At 39.4% G+C, this 27,300-nt stretch overlaps 1 protein-coding gene and 1 pseudogene across 2 annotated transcripts; both read right to left on the bottom strand.

Moving 5' to 3' along the window:
- Positions 1 to 5,259: 5,259 nt before the first annotated feature.
- Ddias (DNA damage induced apoptosis suppressor) lies at positions 5,260 to 26,764 on the bottom strand. Of its 2 annotated transcripts, XM_052714056.1 has the most exons (7): positions 26,688 to 26,764; positions 25,540 to 25,624; positions 22,760 to 22,885; positions 17,989 to 18,117; positions 10,908 to 11,069; positions 9,602 to 9,719; positions 5,260 to 8,083 (listed from the first exon to the last, which is right to left on the bottom strand). In XM_052714056.1, the coding sequence occupies exons 4-7, from the start codon at positions 18,099 to 18,101 to the stop codon at positions 5,756 to 5,758; spliced, it is 2,721 nt and encodes a 906-aa protein (XP_052570016.1). In that variant the 5' UTR covers positions 18,102 to 18,117; positions 22,760 to 22,885; positions 25,540 to 25,624; positions 26,688 to 26,764; the 3' UTR covers positions 5,260 to 5,755. The 2 variants fall into 2 exon arrangements, with proteins under 2 accessions (XP_052570016.1, XP_052570017.1); XM_052714057.1 differs by lacking the exon at positions 26,688 to 26,764 and having other exon boundaries at positions 25,540 to 25,712.
- On the bottom strand, positions 14,541 to 14,661 carry LOC128095825 (uncharacterized; annotated as a pseudogene).
- Positions 26,765 to 27,300: the final 536 nt, after the last annotated feature.

Raw genomic sequence — 27,300 nt, 5'->3', positions numbered from 1 at the left:
TTTAGCTTCATTCTAACACTCTGAAGCAATCTTTGGAGTAGGAAGAGCACACAAAGCCGGGATGAAAATAGCATTCTAGGCAAAGGCTTTCAGTAACAGTATCTAATACTTTGAACAAATTAACCTCCTTAAATCTCAGGTTTCTTTGTTTCCCTTGGAAGCTTCTCTCTCATCTTATGCATTTATTTTACAATGCTGATTTATGAAGGTTAAAGTATGGCTAGTCGTGGTGGCCTTCAGATAAGGCACATACCAGGTACTGGGGAGGTTCCAGCTGAGGATACAGGGTTGGAAATCTATACCTCATGGGACACTCCCCAGGAATGCTAGAAACACATAGTCTTGACTGTAGAATCACACAGATTCAAGGTGGCAAGAAAGGGGAAACAGTATCTTGATCCTACTCAACTCACATTCCAAATTTATTCTGGGTTGTTGCTGCAGACAGCAATCCAACTGAATCTTGGGTTTCTTGTAGAGAATAACAACAGAATCAATACTTGCCTTATGTATCTATCACTTATTATATGCAAAATCATGTTTTAGTTACTGGGGCCATATCAGGAATGAAAACTCCATTACATTCAGGATCTGCATCATATGGAAGGGGGTAGAAATACATAGTATGCCAAATGTTGATAGTTATTATGGAGATAGTAAGTCAGGACACGGAAGCAAGGTAGTGATGGTGCAATGTTGTTATCTTATACAGGATGGTCAAAGGAAGGCCTCAACAATAACATGCCACTTGAAAACAGACTTGAGGGAAGGGAAAGAAGTGTATAACTCATGTAGAATGTGTTGAAGGCACAGAGTATAGAATGTGCAAAGTCCTCAAGGCAGAGTTCCTGGTGTACTTTGATTTTAGCTTACACAATATGCAATTTCATTCAGCTGTTCAAAAACAAATTACATATATCCCTGAAATTTCAAGAGTTCTCAGGCTCTATAGCAGCAAATGACAGACTAGATGGCTCCAGGGTTTTACTCAACTGCTGGCCTCAGAATCAGAATTATGAAATTTCACAGCAATTTCAGTTGAAGAGATCAGTTCCCCGATACCAAGGACTGTGCCAGCTTCTTATGCTCTTAGCCTGAACCAGCTTTCTGCTGCCTGCTCGCATCCTCTGGATTCCTGCAGTCTAAAATTGCCCATCTGGGTCTTCCTGCACACAGGAGCTATGATAGGTCAAATGGAGGCTCCTAACCCTGGTAGATCATTGTATACAATAACCTCAAGATGTCTTCGCCACTGTACTCCTAGTCACACAGCATGACAAAGTGGGATCTCTCTCCTCTGCTCACCCATTTGCTAGAGGATCACTGCTTCACCCACACCCACAAGTGGATCTGAAGATTGAGGACTGTGGGCTTGTGAGGAAGAAAGGATTGCCTGGCTTTCATATGGCTTACCTTTTCGGTAGCAGCTTCTGGGTCCTGTCCCCTAACCAGGAAACTGCTCAGATGAGGTGGCATTCAGTCTGTTGATCTAATATCCTTTTCTTCCTCCATAGATTTCTGCATCCTTTCCTGTTTCTCTCTTTGTGACTATTTTATTATTATTATTATCTGACTCCCACAAAGCACCCTCCAGTCCACCATCACCAAATTTGTTTTTGAGTAACCCAGAGAGACCTGTTTATTGCTCTTACCCTTCTCTCATCCCCCCTTTTTCTTTTTCAAATTGATTTGGCCTTTTACAAACTCAATTTGCATGCCAGTCTAAGTCATTCAGGTCCTCCACCATCTCCTCATCTAGTAATAATCTGTCCAACCATAGACCTCAGTGGAACCACTGAACCTCCCGACCAGGTTAGAGTTCCTGGTGAACCACATTACTTTAAAAAATTTATTCAAAATTATACTTATGTGCATGTGTCTGTGTGTGGGTAAGTGCACTTGAGTGCAGGTGCCTGCAGAAGCTGGAAGAGAGCATCAGATTTCCTGGAGCTGGAATTACAGGTGGTTGTGAGTTGCCCAGTGTGTGTGCTGGGAACCAAACTTAGGTCCTCCGCAAGAGCAGTTGCTCTTAAGCTGTTGAACCATTTCTCTTAACCAAGCAACTGAACCTTATTATCATACAGTGGGGCAACTTGATATGGTGTCTCCTGATGAAATAATTTAAATGCACAACATAAACCATGAAACACTTCCATGCAAAGTCAGAATCTAACCAAGTCTTTAGAGCTGATTTACTGTAAATACTGACTAGAGGGACAATGTAGTATAAAGAATCAAACATACAGATCTAGAATGCAGGACACACTTCCAAAGTATTTTCATTTTCTTTTCATAAAGACAGTGTTAGGAAAGTAAGAGCTAAGGCATTGGAAGGACAAAAAACAAACAAACAAAACCAAAACAACAACCAAACATCATGGACAGACCTTGATAAAATCCTCATTATATGATAATTTGAATATACATGGAAAAATTTAATAAGAGTTGTTAGAAAATACTGGAGAATTTGTTATTTTTTCATGTGATGATATGTGGCAATATAGAAAGAAACTCTTTAAAGGCAACTCACGCAGAGATATTAGGTATGACATGTCCTATCGAAAGTTTACCTTTCAATTGTTCAGCAAAAACCAAACTACTTCTTTTTCTACATAGGACACAGAAAGCAAATGTACATGGTCCTGGTTGGTTTTTGTTAACTTGACATTCTGGAAAGAGGAACCTCAACTGAGAAAATGCCTCTTTCAGATTGCCTGTAGGTGAGCCAACAGTGTGCTTCCTTGATTAACGACTGATGTAGGTGGGCCTTCCTATAGGGGTAAGATGGGGAGTAGTAACATGCCAACCCTGTGTAGATTGTCGTAAGTTGTATAAGAAAGCAGGCTGAGCATGCCAGTAAGCAGCATTCCTCTGTGGTCCCTGCTTCAGTTCCTGCCTTGACTTCCCTTGATGCACTGCAATGTGAAAGTGTAAGCAAAATAACCTCTTTCCTCTCCAAGCTGCTTTTGGTCATGGCCTTGCCACGAAGACACACAACACACACATAAAAAGACCAAAGGCTGAAAATGGATCTAGGCGATACAGTTAGGTGCTATTCAACTGTACTATTCTTCTCTTTCAAGGAAGGAGACACAGTGAACTATAGGAGGGATTATTTGGTATATGATCCAAAGAAGACAGGCACAATGAATTAACAGCTCAAAGAGAAAGGTTACTACTATGACTCTATGTATCATTTCCTAAGATTAAAGGAAACCTAGAAAAACTGATGTAGGTGCGGCAAGCTGAGAGTTATATCAACTACTTTTCTATTACTGTGATAAGTCATCATGACAAAGACAACATCAAGAAGGGTTTATTTGGGCCTAGGGTTCCAGAGGACTAACAGTACTGAGTAAATTAAGTAAGCTGAGAGCTTACATTGTAAAGTGCAAGCATGAATTGTGGAAGGCCAGCTCCCCACCTTTTAAAGGGTTCCTATGAGGAGGAGAGAGAGATAAGAAACTTTTGGATCGAAAGATAGCAGAGAGGAGACAGAAACACAGGATAGCTTCGGTATGACCTGGATCAAAATCCACAGGCACCTTCTGTGTCTTCAAAAGGGCTTTTTATAACAATGCCAAGGGGTGGGGCAAAAGACCTCCCCCTTGCTAGATCAAAGCACACCACACAGCCAAGTGCAGACCCTTCCCAACACCTGATAACCATGCCAGTGGTCAAATCATCCCTTAAAGCAGCCCTGCTGGGTAAAGCAAGCTCAGATTCTTGTAAGTTCTCACTAGGAAACCTCTGTGGGTCTCTACAATGAATTAGACAGCAAACTAGAAATGGCAGAGGCTTTTTAATCTCAAAGGCTTCTCCTCAGCGACACCTTTCTTCTAGTAAGGCCATACCTCCCCAAACAGCAGCACCAACTGGGGACCAAGTGTTCAAATACCCAAGACTATGGGGAACATCCCAATCAAAGAACCACAAGAGTGATCTGAATATTACGTATGAACCAAAGGAAGGAGAACAGCAGTCTGTTGGTGACATGAGGAGAATAAAGATGTGGAATAGCTCCAGCATGGAATGGCAAAGCAAGGAGACAAGGAGCTTGCAGGATTTCACAGGGACAGCCAAAGTGCTGACTCCAGAGTCTGGGGATTACTCTTTTTGTCTACTAACACTCTAAGCTTATCTCCTGTAATAGAATATATTAGATTTGAATTATCTGATTATACATTCTAGGTCCAGCTTCTTATACAATGGGTTGTAAACTCATTTAGGGTCATGCAATTCAATGTTGGGCGTTAAAAAAGAAAAAAAAAAAACACCTTTGGTAACAGTAAAAGGTTTCTGGAAAAAAAAAGCAATGTACAAGGAATCCAAGGTATCTCTGGCAGTGTTGGACTGTTTCACTGTGTGACTTCACATTGGTTTTGAACATATTAACATGTACTTTGAGCTATGCATGCTATGACATGCGATGCCAACAAGTGTTGTATGTTATGGACCGAAGTGTTTTCACTACACAAACAATTTTCTGCTTACAGAAAGTTTAATTGTGGAAAACAAAGACATAATATTTTTCTATGATCATTCCTAAATATGTAAAGCACAAATTAATGTATATTTAAATTCCAGTGTAGAATGTTTGATTTTTAAAAACTGCTGAGACTTGAGTTTCTATTTTTTCTAAAAAATTTATTTATGTGTTTGTTGTGCATTTCTATGATGCATGCACATGCATGTGTGCCTGCCCACATGCCTGTGGTGTGCAGTGGCTAGACAAGGGCTGCAGTTACAGGTGTTGCAGGAAACCTCGATTGTTATGTGGGTGATAAGATCTGAATTCTGATCCTCATAATTGTGCAGCAAGTGATATTAGCCACTGTCACATTTCTCCAGTGCCTTGAGTTACATTAAAGATTGTTAAATGAAGTTTAGCTTGGAATTAGTATAAAATTTTCAACGATCTCTGAAATGATCCTAAAAATACTTCTGTCACTTTGTACTACCCATTTATGCAAAGCAGCATTCTCACCTTTAACAATTCTAAGATCAGAATATTAATCAAATGTGAAAAACAATGAAGATGTTCTTGGTAGTGAAGTACCAAAGATTCGGTCAGCTTTGAACCTTCCTGTAAAAGAAACACATCTGCACTACTGCACTTTCTGTATAGTATTGACATTGCCTTATCCAATAGACTAAAACGTATTGAGATTAGGGACCTTTTAGCTAGCCTTGTATTACAACCTCAGCCCAGCAGTTACGCTCTTCTCTTAGTTAACAATAATAAAGATATTCTGGTTTGTAAAGGCTTTATTTCTGGATGTCTATATTTTAACAAATACTTTTAAATACAAAAATCAACAGATTAATACAGTCAAATGCAAGATAAAGTACTCAGTTACCTAAATCACAGTATTCTGGAAAAAAGTCTTGGAGAAACCTTGAAAGATCCAACAGCACTCAGTACAGTCCATTCTCTAGTAATGATTTTCTGTTAAGTAATCAATACAAGGATTGCTTTCTGTGTCAATTAAAGAAAACTATTTCCAAACAGATTTGCCTTTATTTAAAATTTCTGGGAATTGGGTTCATATGACTTTATGTGAAAATAATTTTGGTGACCAAGCACTTTTGTTTCAAACACTAAAAGTGGCAGTATTCTGAAAATGGAAGGCCACATTTGACCTCTGAAAAAACATCCAAAAGTGGACTTTTCCTGTTTTCAGCCTGATCATTTATAGTTATCTTAGGACACTTCTGTTTTTGCAACCTTTCCTGTAAACATATTCCTTAACTTTTAATTAAGCATGTTGGTTTTATGTGCGACTTTCATCAGTTTCTTTCTTGGTAACTCTTTTTGGTCAGGGGAATAATGAACAGCAAGGCGTTTCCTTAAACATATGACTTTGAATCCAAGAATATCTGAAAGAAATCCCTTTCTGGTGGTAGGGGGAACCCATTCATCCATATCACTTTCAAGGCATTCAGCAGTAGGGCAGTGGTCGAAAATCGCTGGTTGTGTCAAACTAGATATAACAGGACTTTTGGATTTCTGGCTAGGTGTTTTTACATTCTTCAGGCAGGATGAGGTGGCTTGACGCTTCTCATTTTCAGGAGAAATTTTTGTTTTATTATAGTTAGCATTAAGATTTGAATATAAGGAAGGTAATATTCCACGTAAGCTATGAATTCTTTGGTGGAAGCCTGCAACTGGAGTTGACTGTGAACATGGAACAAAGTCTTGGCTTTCTTCAAAATCACATTCTGAATCTGACTGAGAACTTGCTCTTGGATACCTTGACATTGATATGCTTTGCAAGGGTAGTTTTGGTGAAGGACGGCTGCAGTTTTCATCTATAGGATAATTTTCTGTGCAAGATGCTTCCCACGGCAACAAAACATCCTGTGATATTTTGGTAATTTCTGTTTCAATGTCTTTATTTTTAGCAATACCATCAAAAAGATCAGCAGATGCATTGTAGCTACCTTCATGATCAGCAGAATAACTTTGTGTTAAGTTATTATTGATAGGCCTGTGAGGTAATTCTTTTGCTATATTTGTATTTCTTGGACTACTGCAAAGAGTCTCTAAAGGATATGTAAGTTTCCGGCATATTGTAAAATTGTCATCTTGGTTCTTTGACCATCTATAATATTGCTTATTTTCTAATTTGTGAAGATAAGAAACATTACTGTATTTCTTAGAACACAAGTTTGCCAATTTTCCTTTTGTTTCTGAATGTGATTTTTCTCCACATCCATTAAAATATTTGTTACTAAGATAAGAAGAGTCACTTGTTGAGGTACTAGGCCTGAGTGAAATTTCATCCCTTTGTTGTAGGATCCCAGTGGTCCTCTTTTGGGTAACTGATGCTGCCATATCTTTTGAAGATGTAAACAGAGCTGACAGGCAAGTATCTGGTAGAAAATACTCTGAGATATCACTTCTATTACTGCCTATAGAGACAGCCTCTGCTGTCTTGTTGGGTTTTGATTCTTTTTGAATTTGAGGACTTGGATTAGATTCAGAGTTGGAAAAGTTCTCTTTACTAGAGTTTTCTTTTCCCATTGCTTGTGATGACCTTAAGCCTAAAGGCAGTGTAGTCAAGGCTCCAGTATTTCTCCTGGGAGTCACAGATAACCTGCTGTGCTCTGTGTGGAATTTATCAGTGTCATTATCTGTAACCTGTTTTCTAGCCTTAGCGTCTGTCTCAGTTACAGCAATCTCACTTTCAACAACTGCCAGAAACTTGTTCAGGCTTTCAGAGAATGGCAGATCATCCCAAATCAAGGAGTCACAGTTCTGGAAAGTACTTGTTCTTTCCTCATGTCTGAGTGATGACAAGGCAAATGCAGATCTCTCTTGAAGGATGGTGGTAGTATTTACGTCACGATGCTGGTAACATGGGATGTCATACTGAGAATATTCATTTTTAATTTCTGCTTCACTGTAGCATTCTTCATTATCTTCTTCAAAGGGTTCTTGCATTTGTGAAGGGAATAAATTAGAGTCAGACAGCCTAGTTTCATGAAAACTGGGGCAAACTGGACTCAGATGATTAGCTTGTAAACCAAATTCTCCGCCCAACTTTCCTGTTGTATTATTCTTGTCCATACAAGAAACAAGGCTCCGTGAACTCTGTAGGGGATCATGGCAGTTCTTAGAACCTGTGACTTCAGAAAAGGAGATGCAATGTCTGTTTTGGTTAGGAGTACCACTGGCCATGATTTGTTCTGAAGCTGAAGAGTCATTATTAGATGTTAATTGTGAGTCAGTAGAAGTCAGTTCAAGTGATGGCTGCCAGAATCTGAAAAGATCATCTCTGCTATAGGACTCCAGAAAACAGGATGTTTTCACAGAGTCATGTATGCTGCTAAGATCACTGTCTGAGTGACCTAAAGTGAGTGAGTTGCTGCTATACTCCTGAGAGTCACAACGATGTTTCTTGAAATTGGAACTGTGCAAAAGCTGATTTAAGCAGGCGATGACAGTAAAGCCTGTAACATGTGGGTCAGGCAGAACTATCTGGGAAGCTACTAGTGTTCTGACTTCTCCTTTGTGCTTACAGCATGGCTGCAAGAAGTTACTGCTGGCTGAGTCATGTTCACATACATCTCCAAAATTCTATGAAAGAAGTAAATGAATTTAATGAGAACAAAATGGCTTTCTCTTGGCTCAAGGAGAAAACATGAATTTAAAGGTTAAATGAGATATGATGATAACTCCTTTAACTCCAACTCCTGAAAGAATAGCACATACCTTAGCCGGGCAGTGGTGGCGCACGCCTTTAATCCCAGCACTTGGGAGGCAGAGGCAGGTGGATCTCTGTGAGTTCGAGGCCAGCCTGGGCTACAGAGTGAGTTCTAGGAAAGGCGCCAAAGCTATACAGAGAAACCCTGTCTCGAAAAACCAAAAAAAAAAAAAAAAAAAAAAGAATAGCACATACCAAAGAATAGCACATACCAAAGACTATGAACTTGGGCACAGAGACTTAACTTCAAATCTTTGTTTCAGCAGTTACTAGGAATGCTGGGGTTCTGGATACATTATTTAACTCCTCTGTGCCTTATTTTCTCATTTATGAAATAAAGCCTGTTGATTAACAATAACAAAATTGGGCCGGGCGGTGGTGGCGCACGCCTTTAATCCCAGCACTTGGGAGGCAGAGCCAGGCGGATCTCTGTGAGTTCAAGGCCAGCCTGGGCTACCGAGTGAGTTCCAGGAAAGGCGCAAAGCTACACAGAGAAACCCTGTCTCGAAAAACCAAAAAAAAAAAAAAACCAAAAAAACAAAAAAAAAAAAAAAACAAAATTGTATAATACTTAGTATCCTATAAATGCTGGTACTATTATATTTGTGAAAGAAAGAATAGAAAAAGGAAAACTAAACCATACAATATTTTAACAAAGTAAAGTTCCTTAGCTCTTGGTTTCTGTCTTTGGGCTTTCCCATCTGGTAGTACTATATTCTCTCTACCACATCCCATTTAGAGTGTAATCAAATTTCCATTTGTCCTTTTTAGTTTAGAATAGTTTGTTACTACTCCTTCAAAGTTAGTACATTTTATCTCTTTCTACTATTATGTATATGTATTTAATTTAAGAACATTCTTCTTAATCTATTCTTTTTGTAGCTCTGTGTAGCCTGGAACTTGCTATGTAAACCAGGCTGGCCTTGAACTCAGAGATCGATCTGGCTCTTCCTCCTGAGCGATGGGATTAAAGGTGTATATCACCATATAGGCCTTAATATATTTCTAATGTTTTTAATCAATATTTAGGTATTTGTCTTTGAGGTTATTTCTCTTCTTTTATAGAAGACACAATTTTACTATGTAATTTGTACAGAACTTAGAGTAAAAGAAATCTTTCAAAACCAAGTATCTAATAGTTTTTCCAATTCATAATAAATTTGCCCCCTTTAAAGCCCTGAAAACATTGAATTGGGTTTCTTTGGCTTTTATAATAGGAGCTGTAACCTATAATATTAAAATAGATCACGTGTAAGCTATTTCTGTAGTTTCAAGTGCTCCTACAAGCTCTAATACCTACATAACTTCTAAAAACAACTTGGAGAATTACAATCATCTCATTACAATGGGGATCAAGAGAGGACATTCAAAAGGAAGCTGTTCTCAATTACCGTCACTCCAAACACAAAGCTTTGTCCAACAAAACAATTTTCCACTGCTGTGGTCAATAGGCTCTGCGTTCTGACACTGTCCAGGGGTTCTGGGATTTCACTAGAATCCTCAAGGTACCTTTGGAAAAAAAAAATAAAGTGATGAACTTTGAAATTTTACCTTTGCAGTAAAATCAGAAGACACAATTATTTTAAAATATGGAGCAAACCTTGTCAGTTACATACAGAGAAAAAAAAGTATGACCTTGGCATTTTGCCCCTACTAGATCCCCATAGTATAAAGAGAGAAAAAACATTTAAAGCCCCACAAAAAACCCAACTTATCCAGTGTGAACAAGATGCCTGCAAAGTCTGGGGAAGGAGCTTAGCAGGAGACTAGCATGTGTAAAGTGTGCCCTAAGTTCAATCTACAGTACCGAAGGAAAAAAGTATACACTTACTCTCCAGACCCCAAAGCTACACTAGGTAAGAGTGAGAGCAACACGGGCAGGAGGGATGGTTTCCTTTCCTTGCAATTCTAGATGTGGTCCTTCTAATGTCCCTTTCCTAAATGAATTTGCTCTAAGGTACAATCATATGAGCATGTTTCTTCTGAAAAATGACTAAGGAAAGAGGGAAGATGGTTGACAATGAGATAATTCTTTTCTTATGTGGCTTCTTAAAGTCTCAAGGCTGTGTCTTACTAGGTCAGTGTGGTAGTTTGAATGTAACTGACCCCCATAAGCTCATAGGGAGTTGCATTATTAGGACGTGTGGCTTTGTTGGAGGAAGTGTGTCACCATGAGGGCAGGCTTTTGAGGTTTCCTATGCTCAAGCTATACCCAGTGTCAGTTCACTTCCTGCTGTCTGCGGATCAAGATGTACAATTCTCACCTCCCTCTCCAGCACCACGTCTGCCTGCACACCATCATGTCCTGCCATGATGATAACAGACTGACCCTCTGAACTGTAAGCCACCCCAGTTAAGTATTTTCCTTTATAAGAGTTGCTGTGGTCATGGTGTCTCTTTCTAGTAATAGAAACCCTAACTAAGATAGTCAAACTCAAGGGATAAATCTGCAAAGTGATTGAAAGAATTGACTAACTTGGATTAGAATTTTATATTTTAAATAGTAACCCCAAACTTAAAACATATGTATTTATGCAAAATTTTCTTTTTCCAGTAGATTACCTTTTAAGGAAACTGATGGCCTGAGATAAAGAGTTTCTTTTTATTAAATGCAAATACCTTTAACATATGTATTTTCAAACCCTACTGGCATGCTAGAAGAGCAGTCAGGTAAAAGAATGCTTTAAAGAGTCTTACCTCTTCAAACCAGTGGCAGTGAGTCCAAAAAATGTGTCTAAGCAGCTCCCAAACACAGTAATGATACACAATTTGCTGGATTCTGCCACTTTTAAGGAAAGTCTGTATCTGTAACTGGCACTTTCAGCTTTGCCAGTAGAGCCACACTTGGGACAAGAAGACCTAGAAAAGTTGGGGAGACAGCACAGAGTTGTCCAAATTTAGGATGATGGTTTGTATAGCAATAGCAAATTTACTTCTTCTTAAACTATTTACGATCAACAACTTTTTTTTTCCCTCTTTCCTGAGACAGTATCTTGTGTGACATAACTGGCCCTGACTGTTATGTAGCTAGGGCTGGCCTTGAACTCTTGGAACCCTTGACCTCTACCTCCAGGAAGATGGGACTATAGTCATGCACTACTACAGCTAGTTTGATGAACTTTATAGATTTTAGTACCACCAAACCGAAAGAAACATATACTAAACTGCTAAGAAACTGATGGGAAACAATGTAACAAAATAATAACCTTGAAATATTTATATATCAAGAATTTACTTGTAAGCCAGGCAGATCTCTGAATTTGAGGCCACACTGGTCTACAGAGCTAGTTCCAGGACAGCTAGGGCTACACAGAGAGACCTTGTTTTGAAGAATAAAATACAATAAAATAAAATGTCATTAAAATTTGCTTGTATTTTTCTTAACGTCCTGAAATTTAAGTTTTAAAAAGATTTCTTTTTCTCTATGTGTATGTATCTGTATGTGTACACAGGTGTACAGGTGCCCTCTGAGAACAGAGGTATTGGATGCCCTAGGGCTGGAGTCATGATCTCCCCAACTCCTAAAAATTACTTTAATTCACCAGGATATGTTACGAATAATAGATTATAAAAACTACATATCAAAGGCATACAACTTAACTTGTCAAGATAATAAGATAAGATGCAATTGTAACCAAAGGGAAGTTAAAAATGCACATCAAGTATAAATCTCTTGTTATATACTGCTTGGTCTTGGAATAGTTACTAGATGCCTGAAATCCTGAGGACTGGGTCTGTAAAATCCAATGCACAGGAAAGACAAAACAAAATCAAGTGATCACTATGGCACAAATCTTATCAAACTAATGTTAGTCTGCTTCTTACTGTTGTGCTTATACTGTATTTTCCTCAGGAATTCTTGCCATGTCTTGCTGGGCAAATTCTTCACCACTGAGCTATAGGCCCAGGTGGTATTTTTCCTGCTCTAGTCTGCAATATCTTAGAATTGTGAGGTTCATTTTTCATGAAACACAGAAATGGGAGAAACTAGGGTCTTAATTTTCCATGTTGCAATAATCTGGCTTAGACAGCAGGGAAGCAGAAACAGAAACATCCAGATTAACAATGGCTTCATATGTTTGATTGCTGCCAGGGAGCTAATTGGTGCAGTCTATACTCCTTAGCTCTTGAAACGATTCAACACTATCATAGATTTGTGCTAATTATTACTTTTTTTTGCAACACTGAAGATGAATCTGTACGAATCCTTTCATATAATCTCATTCAAATCTGCTAATCTGTGCTGTAAGATGGCCATAGAATAAGGAAAACTGACTTACTATAATATAAACCTATTTTTATTAGTCCCAAGGTATAGTAGAGTGAATTGTTTCAAATATACATAATAAATTTTTTAGAGTTTTAAAGTAATAACGCATTTATGTATGGTGCAAAATTACTAGCAAATCTTAAAATAATATGCATCAATATTTTGTATTTATGGAAGTTTCTAACACATATCAATTCATTCTGTGTTTACCCTCTTTAAAAATGGGAAAACTGGTTTGAATTTTTGCCCAAGGTGGCAGTGAATTTTGACTCAAATCTGAAACTGTCGTTTCCTATCCTAAAGTTCTTAATTTTTTCTTATCATAACTATAAAAAATATGATTGATGACAAATATAATGGCAATGACAGCTTGACAAAGTCCAGGCCTATTTGTTTTACTGTATGTATATATTATGTATATACTTTTATAAAACATAAATATATTGAAGATATTTATTTCACCTCTCAAAAACTTTAACAGCATACCAATCACCTGAGGATCCTGCTAAAATTAAAATTCTGATTCTGTAAGCCTGGGACAAGATTCATAGGATAATTCTGTATTTCTTTTTTTAATTTAATTTAATTTTATTTTTTTTTTGGTTTTTCAAGACAGGGTTTCTCTGTGTAGCTTTGCGCCTTTCCTGGAACTCACTTGGTAGCCCAGGTTGGCCTTGAACTCACAAAGATCCGCCTGGCTCTGCCTCCCGAGTGCTGGGATTAAAGGCGTGCGCCACCACCGCCCGGCATAATTCTGTATTTCTAATAAGCTCCCATGTGAAGCTGATGGAAAAGCAAGGGCATAGACAATATATTCAAAACAGAGACCTCTGATTTAAATTCTAGATCCATTCTCAGATAAGCGGAGCTGCCTAGAAGACTCTCAGAGCAACTGGAAAGGATGCTCTCCAAACTGTTGAGCTGCCTACAGGCTGTGTAATGTGCCCCAGGTCTCCAGCTATCAGGAGAAGTCATCCATGCTGGGCTGGGCCTTGGTGATGCAGCTGTCTCTGAGTCATTTCTGCTCCTGTACCCATATTCCTGTAAGCAACCCCAGAAAACCCACTGGTTCACCAAGCTGGACTTTGGTCTGTCGTCAGTTCCGTATCTGGGGTGAGTAGACATTTGTTCAGGTCTCCCCAGGAACAGTGCCTCACAAGCAGCTCTGATTCTCATTTCCATCAGGGAAAGGAATTTATGAGTGTTGAGACAGATCCTTAGACTAAAGGGACTATGGATTTGTTCTATTACGTTACTCAGAAGACAATTTGCATGTTTGAGCTGGTTATATTTATCATATACAGCAGAGACAGCCTATGTGGATAAATCTCTTATTTATAATTTTTGGCATAATATACATCACATATATGTCATGCTGAGTGTTCACGTACACACTTGGTAGTTAAGTACTTATATTAACTTCTATATTAATGCCTTATCTTTGTATCATGGAACTCTTCCAACTGAATTCCTAATACAAGAATGAGAATGCTGAGACTAAGGTGAGGTCTTCAGAGACCTACCTACTACTGCACTTAGAGATATTTATGATTACTACTCCAATCTCTCCCCAAAAGTGATTCCATGATGTAATAAGACTCTGAATATTGTAATTTGTGTGTTTCTACGTGTGCAGGTGTCTGTGGAGGCTAGAGGTTGGTGCTGGGTGTCTTCCTCTACTTCTCTCCAATTTAAATCCTCAGGAGTGCAGGGCTTGTCACTTGTTCAGAGGACCACACTGGAGATATAATGACCCCACAGGCATCATATGCATCAATATCAGCCTTTTCTCAACTACTATGCCTTCAAATTCATCTGCATTAAATTTGGTGTTGCCCCGTTTCGAGATCTTCTGATGCCCAGAGAACTTGCACTTGGCTCCATGAAGGGCTTCAATCACATGTTCCTTATTCTTCAGCTTGGTGTGGATATACATGATGACCTGGGCAGTGTGAACCCTAGTCAGTGTGCCCCAGGGCTTCCCAAAGGCACCCCACATACCTTTCTGGAGGTCAGACTGGAGAAAGCATTGATATAAGAGACATGACTGTCCACCATAAAATTGTCTTCAAGGTTCCTTAGGGAACCATATAAGCAACAGGCTGCATATACTCCAAGGTCGCTGCTGTTTGCAGCCATTGCATATTAGATCCCTAGGAGGAACACCTTATTTGGTTTGAGATAAGAGTCTTTCATTGAATCTGGAACTTACTGATCAGCATACTACCTACCAGCAAGCTCCAGGCATCATCCTGCCTCTGCTTCCCTGGCACTGGCACTATAGACAAACACCAACGTTTTAAAAACCATGGCGTGGGGTTCTGAACTCAGGTCCTCATGCCTGCACTGCGAACACGTCACCAAGTCATCTCATTAGCCCTCAGGCTGTTCTTTAAATATCTCTACTGCTTAACTTGGGAGGTTAAAAAAGAAGTTATCTCCATAGGACACAAAACACCTACTATGGCTGCCATTGCTAAGGATTTGGGGTAAAAACAGGATCTGCAAAGGCTATGGTGGGGGGACTCATCACAAACTTGGCTAAGGTAGTAGGGCAATGGAAAAGAAGAATTTCTGTTTTCTACGTTGGCTGATTTCTAGTAAGAAAAAAAGGAAAGTAGAAGTGAAAATAGGAAAGGTTAAGCATCAGAATTGAGTTTTGTGGTGTTGTTAATGTAATATGAATAGGCACATTGTTACTTTCTAGTGAATTAAATTTCCACAGGTAAGGACCATGTGCTTTGGGGTTTTATGCATCTAAATGATCCAGCTGGAGCTCTTTTCCTGTGGGATTTTAAGTGGAATTTGAATATAAACTGCACTGTTAGTTCAGAAGTAATATGGCAAGTATGAATATAGACCCTAGTCATATTGTTTAGCCTTGAATGTTTCTTTCTGCCCCTAACTAGCTGGGTGTGTGATTTGGGGTAAGTTACTTCACTTTTCTAAGCTTCAGCTGTCTTCAAATTTGGTATCAACAATAACACCCACTTCATAAAAATCTCTTGTATTAAAGGAAAACACTATCTGCAAATCTCCTAGCACCATTCCTAGCACACAGTAAACATCCATACGTGGTATATATTGGTAACACTAGTCTAGAGAGCTAACAGTGGTATTACTGTTCAACCCAAATTTTTGTGAAAGATTATCTTCAAGATAAACGCTTGGTCTGTTGGGTATGGTAATGTAAGCCTGTGATCTTAGTACCTGGGAAACAGAGGCAAGAGGATCACAAGTTCAAGGCCAGCTGGGATATATAGTGATACTCTATCTCACTTGGAAAAGACCACAAAGTTTTAAAAATACTTTGTATCTATATAGCTGATTATAAAAATTCTAATGTTTTTTCTTCAGTTTTAGCCCCAAACTAGTTAAGTGACTTGTGCAAGACCACACAGCTATAACTGAGAGTTGGGGAATGATATTGTGGCTAATGTTTATAATCTCCCTATTTGAGATGCTTAGACAGAAGGGCTGCTACAAGTTTGAGGTTAGATTGTGATATACAGTGAGTTCCAGGCCAACCTGGGTCATAGAGTAAGACCTTGTCTTATTCCCCTGCCATCCAAAATTGGCAGTGGTAAGATTAAACTCAGGCATTCTGGTTCCATAGAATAATGCTGTCAACCATCATGATATACTGCAATAGGAAAAGTATACTTGGAAGAGATTTTCAGTAAAAATGGGTGGCATCTTAGAAATCCTCATATATATCACGTATTGCACTAGATTTCTGTGCATTATCTCTATAATTATTCCACATTGTAGGTATCATTATTCTACTTTACAAATAAGTATTTAGGCTCACAGAATCTCCAATTCTTGCCCTGTAACATACTCTGAGTAGCTGCTACCACCCATCTGCAATTCTATGAACTCTAAATATTTCATCGTGTTTTTAAGAAAGGTTCTTGATTCCTCCTTAAACTCCATTCAATTCTAAATTGGTCAGTGACTAGTGAAAATTTTTAGCTCACTAATTCTATTTATATATTACTAGGTGTTACTAACATCTTTATCTTAAGTCTAGACACAAAGTTGCAGAAAAACTCCAAAGCCAACTTTTCATTTCTAGTCTACAAAGATAGGTGGTATACCTTGGGCTCTCAACTATACTTAGCTACAATGATTTTATCATGGTATTCAGATGTAGTCAAACAACGTTGTTGATGTATAATAGATTAACAATAGATTAATAGAATTTGAGAATATCTGACTTCAGAGTACTTGCAAAAGTTTCTGAGCACTGACATGACTTAAAACGTTGTAGACTTTGAAACCAAGGGTAAGCTGGGCAGTGGTGGTACACGCCTTTAATCCCAGCACTCGGGAGGTAGAGCCAGGCATATTTCTGTGAGTTTGAGGCCAGCCTGGTCTATAGAGCAAGCTCTAGGACAGGCACCAAAACTACATGGAGAAACCCTGTCTTGAAAAACCAAAAAAGAAAGAAAGAAACCAGGGGTAGCACAACAGACCACCTTGGACTGCAGAGACCCATTCACTAACAAACAAACATCCATCCATTTGGGAGCATTTGTTTTTCAGATTTAGATTAGGAATACTCAACCAACAAAGTTTATGCAAATATTCTTAAATCTCCAAAGTTCTGAAATCTGAAACGCATCTAGTTCCAACCATTTTATAAGTAATAGTAAGGATGGTGCCAGCTACTAAATTTATTTATATATATTAAAAAAATAAACTGGGTGGTGGTGGCGCACATCTTTAATCCCAGCACTTGGGAGGCAGAGGCAGGCGGATCTCAGTGAGTTCCAGGCCAGCCTGGTCTACAAATGAGTTCCAGGACAGCCAGGAGTGTTATACCGAGAAACCCTGTCTCAACCCCTCTCCCCGCAACCCCCGAAAAAAAAAAACAAAACAAAAGAAAAAAAAAAAAAAAAAACAACCTGAGGTGAGGACCATGAAAAAAACAAAATAAACATTCTTAAAACTTCCCCTAGAAACTGAATTAGCACTCAATTCTATTCTAAGATTAACAGAAGAACCAACCCTGAGAATTCCTGAGAGAATCTGATGTTCTGGTATGGTGAATTTAGTGTGCATCTTCCCCCAAGTCATAGAAAGTGTCTACTTGTATTTCCCCTCATGTGGGAGGCCAGCTCCCACTTTTTCCAAGGTTCCTACGAGGAGAGAGGGATAACAAAATATTGGATAGAAAGATAGCGAACAGGAGAAAGACAGAAACACAGGATAGCTTTGGGAGGACATGGGTCAATACCCAGCGGCCCCTTCTGCCTCTTCAAAAGGGTTTTTTATAACCATGCTAAAGGGCAGGGCAAAACACCTCTCAGCTTGCTAGATCAAAGCATACCACACAGCCAAGTGTAGATCCTTCCAAACACCTAGTAACCACGCCCATGGTCAAATCATCCCCTGAAGCAGCTCTGCTGGGTAAAGCAAGCTCAGATTCTCGGACCCTGAGTAAGTTCTCACTAGGAAACCTCTGTGGGTCTCTGCACCCTCACATACGGTCTTTAATTTTACCTTTTGGAGTCAAGGACTATACGAGAGAAGCACCTTTGACATGATGGATATATAAAACTTGAATTTTGGAGAGCAAGCACTGAGGCAAGAAGGAATTTCCGTCTTCTATTCATATGTCTATATTTTGTCCTATAAAAGAAAACAAGCATGGGACTCAATGCAAATGTTAAATCACATGTGAATTTTTTCCTTATGAAAACCAGTCAGTCAATATTATCTTTTGTTTCATTATCAAAATGAAGGCAGTGTCAATACACTGGCTTTTTTTTTTTTTTTTTTTAAAGTACTGGATTAAATCTAGGGCCACATACATGGTATTCAAGCACCCTATTACTGAGCTACGTCCTAAGCTCTATAATGAGGTACTGAAAAACTGAACTACTACTTCTGAATAAGTAGTATATTCTAGTAATTCAGAAGAGACATCATTTAGCCTGTTCACATTTTTTTTAAATAAATTTATTCATTTATTTATTTTATGTCCTGGCTGCAGTTTCTGCTCCCTCCTCTCCTCCCAGTCCCTCTTCCCACTCCTCTCCGTTCCCACTTCTGCTCAGTTTCTGTTTAGGAAAGGGCAGGTCTCCCATGAGTATCAACAAAGCATGGCATATATAGTTACAGTAAGACTAAACACCTCCCCATGTATTAAGGCTGAGGAAGGTGACCCAGTATGAGGAAGGAGTAGGGTCCACATTTTTTACAAAAGATATTATTAGTTGTGTTTACAATTTTAATGGGAAGGATATTCCATGAAACAACTTCTTTCTTCTTCTTCACTGTGCTTTTGAGGGTTCTCCCTATTGTGTACAGGCTGGTCTTGAACTCATAGGCTAAAGTGATCCTGAGTAGCTTCAATTACTTGGACAGAAGCTGAAAACTGCTTTAGTAGATTTCATTGAGTAGTTTTACAGTTTGGGGATAGAAAAGGGACTTACATCTAGCAAATAAAAATATTATAAAGTCTAGGAGGTCAGGTTTTTTTTTTAAAAAAACATTCCTTGTTTATATAAGCATATTAAATAAAAGAGCAATGTTCTCTTTTCTAACTTTAAGTTCTTTAAATTGTACATGGGCTTACCAATTTTCTCATGGATTAGCTTATACTAATAAGCTAATAAAATAAATGTTTTCAAATAAAGGACTCTGTGTTTCAGAGAGTTATATCAATTTGTAAAAATGTATGACCTGTTTTGGAAACTGGTATCAGCTGGAATTCAGTTAGGCATACCTTTTCAAGTATCATCACCAGAAATGTGTTGACTGTGGAAGATTCATATGAATCCTGTGTCAGAACATGACATTTCTATGAAAATAAGATTTTCCCATGGAAGTCTCATTAGATATATAAACTACACTTAAGGGTAGACTCCATGCCCAGCAGTAGATGGCCAACACAAAATAAAATCAATGATATTTTGGCACCATATTTCTTTGTTTGGGCATTTTTTTTCTTATTGATCTTTTGCTTGTACATATTGGTTTCTGAATTTTTATGGATTTTGTTTTTGTGTGTGTATCTGTGTGTTTTTCTTTTTTTAAATTCTTTTTATTTGCTTGTTTCTTTTCCTCCACCAGTTTTTCCCTTTTATTGGAAATAGATTTTTTTCCCCTCATATAATACATCCTGATTACGGTTTCCTCTCTTTCTATACCTCCCAGTTCCTCTCTACCTCCCCTCCCATTCCAATCATTCCCTTTGTCTCTTATTAGAAAACAAACAGGCTTCTATAGGATAATAAAAATATAATAAAACAAAAATTAACATATTAGAATTGAACAAAACAAACAAAAAGAAGGAAAAGAGCCCAAGAGAAGGTACAAGATTATTGTGGGCCTATTTTCAGGAGGTCCAACATAGAATTCTGTAGTCAATGTGGATATTCAACATGATTCCTTATGCACGGTGGTACCATCGCTTGACAAGTAGGCTTGTGCTGTTTAAGAAAAGCAGCTGAATGGGAATCTGGGAGCCAAATAGTAAGCAGTGTTCCTCCATGGTCTCCGTTTCAGTTCCTGCTTCTAGGTTCCTGCCTTGGCCTCCCTCTGTGATAGACTATAAACTGTAAGCCAAATTAACTGTTTCCTCCACCATCAAAAATATTCTTTATGAATTTTAATACATAGGAATTTTAGATGGATTGATTTTTAATTTAACTAAGTCACTGTGCTATATTGTGGGTACATATTTTTTCCCCCAAGTACTAGGATTGAACCCTGACCTTACATGCACTAGGCAAGCACTTTACTACCAGGCTACACTTTCAGCATCTTTTTGAGAGAGGGTCCTGGAAGTTTCCCAAGGCTGGAATTTGTGATTCTCCTGACTCAGCCTCCGAGTAGGTAGGATTACAGATCTGTGCCACCAGGACTGTCTAGATAATACAACTTACCAATACAAGAAAAACAATATAAGCATGACATTTTAGAATTAATTTATAAATTATGCAAGGATGAATTGCTCACATTTTAAGAAGGTTGGCTGTTGCCTTTTATTTAAGGGTTTATTGCCCTCTAGTGGATCTAATATGTATGTAAAAACAAAAAAAATTAATTTACAGGTAAATTAAGAATTAAAATGAAAGAGTCCATTTTTTCATTATTTTCACTATTGGTGCTTTACCTGCCAAGTCAGAATGATAAAAAGAATTTAAGAATTAAAATGAAAGAGTTCATTTTTTTTTCATTATTTTTACTATTGGTGCTTCACCTGGCAAGCCCAAATGGTAAAAAGATACTTCATTCAATAGACGAAGGACAATAGTAGAGGAAGCTCCTTTTAAGCACCCAAGAGTTTTTTTTTCTTTGTTTTCATAACCTGTATCCTTCATTATAAATATCTTCTATCTTATATCTCTACTACTTGGCATGGATTATGGTGAATGCATGTTTGATAAGGTACCAGGATTGAATAAGTACTAAAATTAGGAAAACATTATAGACCTGAGAACAACTTCATATCTGGCTTCCCTCTAATTTTTTCTCCTTTCTATTTTGTTGGGAAGGATGACAGTACAGTATTACATTTCTTTCAGCTCCATCAGTCAGCAAACCATGTTCCAACTTAATAAGCTCAATATATTTACTTACTATAATATACTGTACACTTGCTAAATGCCAATTGTTGCTATATGTAAGTTAAGGACAGACAGACACAGTCCTTTCCTAGTTATTAGATTTATGTTCTAGTATAAGAGATGACAGAAAATGATGAAAAAAAAAACAAACAAAAAAACAAAAAACCTCTGTACTGGTGACAAGTGATGTAAGTGTGTACACAATACCATGAGAAAATATAGAGACTGATCAGGTTTTTACTTGGAGGTAAGGTGGGGTAAGGGAAGAGACAGAATTAGGATAATATAATTTTGTTTAGAAAAAAGTATTTTCTGTCAGAGTGATGGCATTAAAAAACCATTAAAATTTTTTATACATCTAAAATATTTTCTCAGTGTATAGTTTTGGGGGGAATATTTATTTTATTTTTATTTATATGTATGCGTTTGTCTCTATGTGTATATGCATCTGTGTGCAAGTGCCCATGAATCTCCTGGAGGTGATATTACAGGTGATTGTAAGCCGCTGGATATGGGTGCTGAAAATTGAGCCTAGATTCTCTACAAGAGCAGCAAGATCTCTTAACAGCTAAGCCATTTCTCCCCTAAATGTATAGCTTTTATAATAAGAAAAACACAACAAAAATGCTAGGTAGGAAACTTAGCAATAACACAAGGAAACATCAGCTCTTCCTAATCTCACACATATGAAAGCAGAAATAAGATTGAGAAGGAGTCGGGGAAAGTCTAAGTGTTATGTACACTGAGGAGAACTAATTGTTCCTTTGTCTTCCAGAGATTGTCTAGGTCAGTGTCCATGAAGGAAGGCACAGGCTTAGTCTTAAAGCTATATGGGGGAACTACACTATAGCAAAGATACTTCCTAATTTATCATGAAGAATTGTAACAAGGAAGCTGGGTGTTGTGGTGCACACCTTTAAGTCCAGCACTCAAGGCAGAGGCAGGTACATCTCTATGAGTTCAAGACCAGCCTGGTCTACAGAGTTAGTTCCAAGACAGCCATGGCTATACAGAACTGTCTTGGAACACCCCTCCCCCCCTACAAAAAAAAAAAAACCACCAAAAAAAAGAAAGAAAGAAAAGAGAGGTATAAAGAAAGGTACTTAATGAAGGACCATGGAGTGAATTAATATGTAGAGCATCCTCTTCACTCTAGAGATAGTTCTGTCAATGGCAATGAGGTAAGATAGAAAGGGAAAACTGAGGGGACATGAGAAGGGAAAGAAGTACCTCTAGTTTGTCTTTTTTACTGAGTCCAGAAACTTTAATGCAATTGATAAGCCAAAGTTGTATATGTAAATATATGATCTGAAGACTTTTCAAATATGGATGTTAAAAACAGCAAATAAACTTCTAGCTAGGATTTTTTGAGTTTTAACACATTCACAATCTTCTTTCATCCCTAAACCTAAGCAGTTCACCTCAGAAGTTCTCTTCTGAGGCATAGCAAGGATCAGGTTTAGCTGGTGGAGGTCCCTAAGGAGGAAGGGAACTCCTCTGGCTGCTGGTTGATATGCTGAGAGGTTTTCCTGCTGCTGCTAACAGCACTGGATATAAATTCTTTGATTATAACAAGTGTACCCCACTTTCATGATAGTGAAATTACTCTTAGACTTTACTGGGACAGCACACACAAGACCTGCACAAGCAGATAAAAATCCCAGCATGGAAAAGGAGAATGGAACAGAAATTCTTACCCCTAGTCAAGAAGCTATTTTCAACTGATAGTCGCTGGGAGGAGGAAGTCACTTTTCTTCAGCGGAGTGCCACTGAATATATAAAGCACACTCCATGGCAAGGCCAACACAAGTTGGACTCTTTTTCTTAAGGGAGAGAAAGAACATAAAGTAAGGTAGGCAGAGAATTGGGGAAGGTGCTGGGAGAGGGGAAAGAATATGATCAAAATAAATTATACAAAATTATCAAAAAATAAATATAATGGATCCTATCTTAAGGTTTTTAGTTCAGTTGGGTTCATAATTTCTTTTGAATGCATTCTTCTGTGCAGTCTTCACATCATTATGTGATCTAACCAGAGAATTTAAATGACTAATTAAAAGTCAGGATGCAAAGCCGGGCGGTGGTGGCGCACGCCTTTAATCCCAACACTCGGGAGGCAGAGCCAGGCGGATCTCTGTGAGTTCGAGGCCAGCCTGGACTACCAAGTGAGTCCCAGGAAAGGCGCAAAGCTACACAGAGAAACCCTGTCTCGAAAAAACCAAAAAAAAAAAAAAAAAAAAAAAAAGTCAGGATGCAGTACAGGAGAGATGGCTCAGTGGTTAAGAGCACTGGCTACTCTTCCAGAGGACCTGGGTTTGATTCCTAGCACCTGCATGACAGCTCACAACTGTCTGTTAATATCCATAGTTAACAGACAGTCTCAGGAGATTCACTGCCCCTTTCTGGTTGCCACAGGAACCAGGAGTGTATGCACTGCACAGACTTACATGAAGGTAAAACACTTGTACATAGAGAATATAAAAATAATAATGAAAAATAAATTTAAAAAAGTTAGGATGCAGGTGGAGTCATATCTGGATGTCATGTCTTCTGACAAGTAGGCCACCAGTCTTTCCAGCCCTTCAGATTGTCTGCCCAGCATCATACTTAATAAGCTATGTTTCTCAAGACTGTTGAAAGCATGCAGTCATCCTGGAGGAAGTCAATCCTCCACTTTAATGATATAAGGGGGAGGGGTGAACTAGTTCCCCTTTTTCACTCCTTCCACTTTTCATGTTGACTCAGGGTATTGCTCAGCGGTAGAGCAAACCTAAACACAAAAATACAAACAGCACACACACCACTACCATCACCCAAAACCTAGAAGAAAACTTTTCATGCCTTGTGAGATAATCCTAGACTTCTGATTTCCTGTTTTACAGCCCAGAGGCCTCACTAGAAAAGGAGAAATTACTGTGAATAGTTTTCTTAACACCTATGATCTTCTTCAAAAACACATACAATATCTAACTTTTCTTTTTTTTTTTTTGGTTTTTCGAGACAGGGTTTCTCTGTGTAGCTTTGCGCCTTTCCTGGAACTCACTTGGTAGCCCAGGCTGGCCTCGAACTCACAGAGATCCGCCTGGCTCTGCCTCCCAAGTGCTGGGATTAAAGGCGTGCGCCACCACCGCCTGGCTCATATCTAACTTTTCAAAAGGCAGTCAGAAGGATTTCCTAAAGGATACTGAAAATTAAATGCACAAAAGACAGAAACAAAATTTACAGCAGAAGGCAAAATACTCTTGAAAATTACATGGAAAGCCTCACAGGGTGTTCAATACAGCTTTTCTATTTTTGGTATCATTTCTGGGATATTTGTAACAGAGATGGAGAAGCTCGGAGCATTTGAGGTAGAGAATAAATAGGACTTCTGTGTTCCAAATCAGGAAGTTATTTGTGGATCAGGCAGACAACCTGCTTTATTCACCAATGTGTATCAATAAAACAATGCAAAGACTTCCATAATGTAACTTCTTACACATGAGCCAACTATATTTGGAAGTCTCACAAATTCAAAGTTTAATAAGTAACAAAAAATTGAATCCTTTTAAAACTTTTTTTGCCACAAAATCTCAATTTTGGTACTTAGTAATACTTCTAACTAGCCATATGGTCAGATACCTAAGACTCTTCCTTCCCTCTCCACTCCCACCCTTCATATGCCACATCATAGCCACCATTTTACTCCTTTTTTTTTTTTTTTTGGTTTTTCGAGACAGGGTTTCTCTGTGTAGCTTTGCACCTTTCCTGGATCTCGCTCTGTAGACCAGGCTGGCCTCGAACTCACAAAGATCCACCTGCCTCTGCCTCCCGAGTGCTGGGATTAAAGGCGTGCGCCACCACCGCCCAGCTACTCCTTTTTTTGTTTGTTTTTGAGACAGGGTCTATCTATGTAGTTCAGGCTGGCCTCGAACTCACAAAGATCTGCCTGTCTCTGTCTCCTGCCCAGCTTATTCTTTCTTTTTAATAGTTATTCTTTTAGAATTTCATACAATATATTTTGATCATGTTCTTTCCCTTCCCCACCTTCCTACCCACCCACCTTCAAGTTCTTTCTCAAACATAAAAAGGAAAGTTGAGTGTGGTGGTATCCACCTTCAATCCCACCTGGAGGTAGAGGCAGAGTGATTTCTGTGAGTTTGAGGCTAGCCTGGTCCACACAGTAAGCTACAGTCTAGCCAAGTATACATAATGAGACCCAGTTTCAAAAAAAGACCCAAATCCATTATGGCCAGATACCTAGGACTCCTCTTTCTCTTCTTGTCCCCTTCCCCAGAAAGTCACATCATAGTCACCAGCTTAATATCAATTCTTTAGACAGGACCTTCCAGACCCATGCTTATCTATCCCCTTTTTAAAGACAGGATTTTTCTGTAGCCCAGGCTGGCTTCAAACTGGAGTGCCGGATTATAGATGTACTTCACCACACTCAATTTTGCTATTCTGTTTGTTAATTTTATCTAAAAAAGGTACTTACCCTTAGGACAGCAATCTCTCTTGTTAATCGAAGTCATCCAATACCTGGTCATTCTTGGCATAGTGGGAGGCACTTAAAAATTTACCTGAAGAATGAATAAAAGATTAGGGAGTGCTCTGTGATCAGTTTTGCAAGGTCAGGAAATAGCTTTTAAGAAGGCTTTGGAAGCCAGCCTTGGAGGAACATACCTATAAATCTAGCATTTGGGAGACAGAGGCTGGATGATTAGGAGTTCAAGGCCAGCCTTTGGTATGAAATCCTGTTACCACCAACTAAAATAAATAAATAAATAAATAAAAATAAAAAAATAAAAAAGTTTTGCAAACTAAGAAACAACAAGAGTCAGAACAAGCCTGGGGTGTGGACAGAAATAAAAAGTTGGGGGAGGGGTTGGGGATAATTCAGTGACATATGGCATGAACAGAGTGTGATATTCTGGGATTGATCTCCCACACTGAGAGGTGTGTGCGTCGGTGTGGCAAGGTCTAGAACTGAAGTTGGAGAGGCAAGCAAGGCCAAACGGCTTCTAACATTAGTTAAGGAATTTGGACTTAAAACATCGGGGAAAACAGGAGCATCTAAAGAGTTTAAACGTAGAGTACCTTGGTCAAAATTTTCATCTATCTGCCTGTGGGGAGTGGACAAACAGGGGAAATACGACTGTCACACCTATGCAACACTCACAGGTTAGACTATGGTAGTGGCAGTGTTCAGTGGAGAGTAGGGCAGGATTTCAGCAGTGGATGCGACAGATCAAGGAGTCTAGAAATCTTTCAATTTCTGGATTGCGAGCATTATTCGGCTAAATATTTTCTCTAGGCAATCAAAGCAATTCGAATGAGAAAAACAAAAACAAAAAAAACCTTTCCCAGCACCAAGCACTACTCTGCATCGTAGCCAGTTGACAGTTTAACATCTCCAGAAGAAAGTCGAGCCTTCCACTCTCTGGACTTCTGGGGCTCTGCAGCAATGGTAAATGTTGATAAACACTCTCCAAGGAACATGAAAATGACTTGCCCCTCTAACCTCGTATCCGCTCTTTACGGCGATGGGTCCTGAAATAAAACCATGTGGAGCGCAGGGCCACAGCGCCTCGTTAGTAGTCTGTCCACCTAGAGCCCCTCAAGAACCTTTCTTCAGCGTCTCACCTGAGGCAGAGGATCGGGACAAGCCCGGGCAACCACGGAAGGACGCCGGCAGCCCAGACTCAGCGGCTCAGCATAACGCCAGCAATCGAATCTCCCGCCTTCCCTTCCGCCGGAAGTACCGCCTCGACGGAGCTTCCCGGGAGCCAATCAGAAAAGGCAACGCAGGGCGGGTCACTTATCCTGGTGAGCGACCCTTCCTGTCAGGCTGAGGGTAGAGACGGGTTTGGAGGGACGTTCTTCCCCGACTGGTGGAGCAGTGGTTGTTCCTCCGGCGAAGTGCGGGGGAAGCCGGGCAGGCACGAGGCGTGGGAAGGGGTGGCCGCTCGCGTCAGGCGGTGGCCGAGGGCGTGGGAGCGGGTGAAGGTTGGCGCCGCGGGCTGGACGGGAGGGGGCGCTGTGGGAGAGGGAGCCGCCATCGCGGCCAGCCTGGCGGGGCCTGATGGGTTCCTCCGGCTGAGAGGAGGCTCAGTCTGCACGGACGACCCAGCGGGCTCAGAAGGGATGGGCTGGGCGGGGGATGCGGAGGATGGGGTGGCCCGAGAACTGAGGACCCTGGGGGCACTATGGAGGCGAAGAGCCGGACCAGGTTGCAGGAGGGCGGAGAGATCTGCAA

The sequence above is a fragment of the Peromyscus californicus genome, unplaced genomic scaffold, assembly GCF_007827085.1.
Source record: "Peromyscus californicus insignis strain IS unplaced genomic scaffold, ASM782708v3 Scaffold_4__1_contigs__length_199733344, whole genome shotgun sequence".
Lineage (NCBI taxonomy): Eukaryota > Metazoa > Chordata > Mammalia > Rodentia > Cricetidae > Peromyscus > Peromyscus californicus.
The sequence above is the reverse complement of the archived record's forward strand: the minus strand, read 5'-3'. Positions and strand labels throughout refer to the sequence as shown.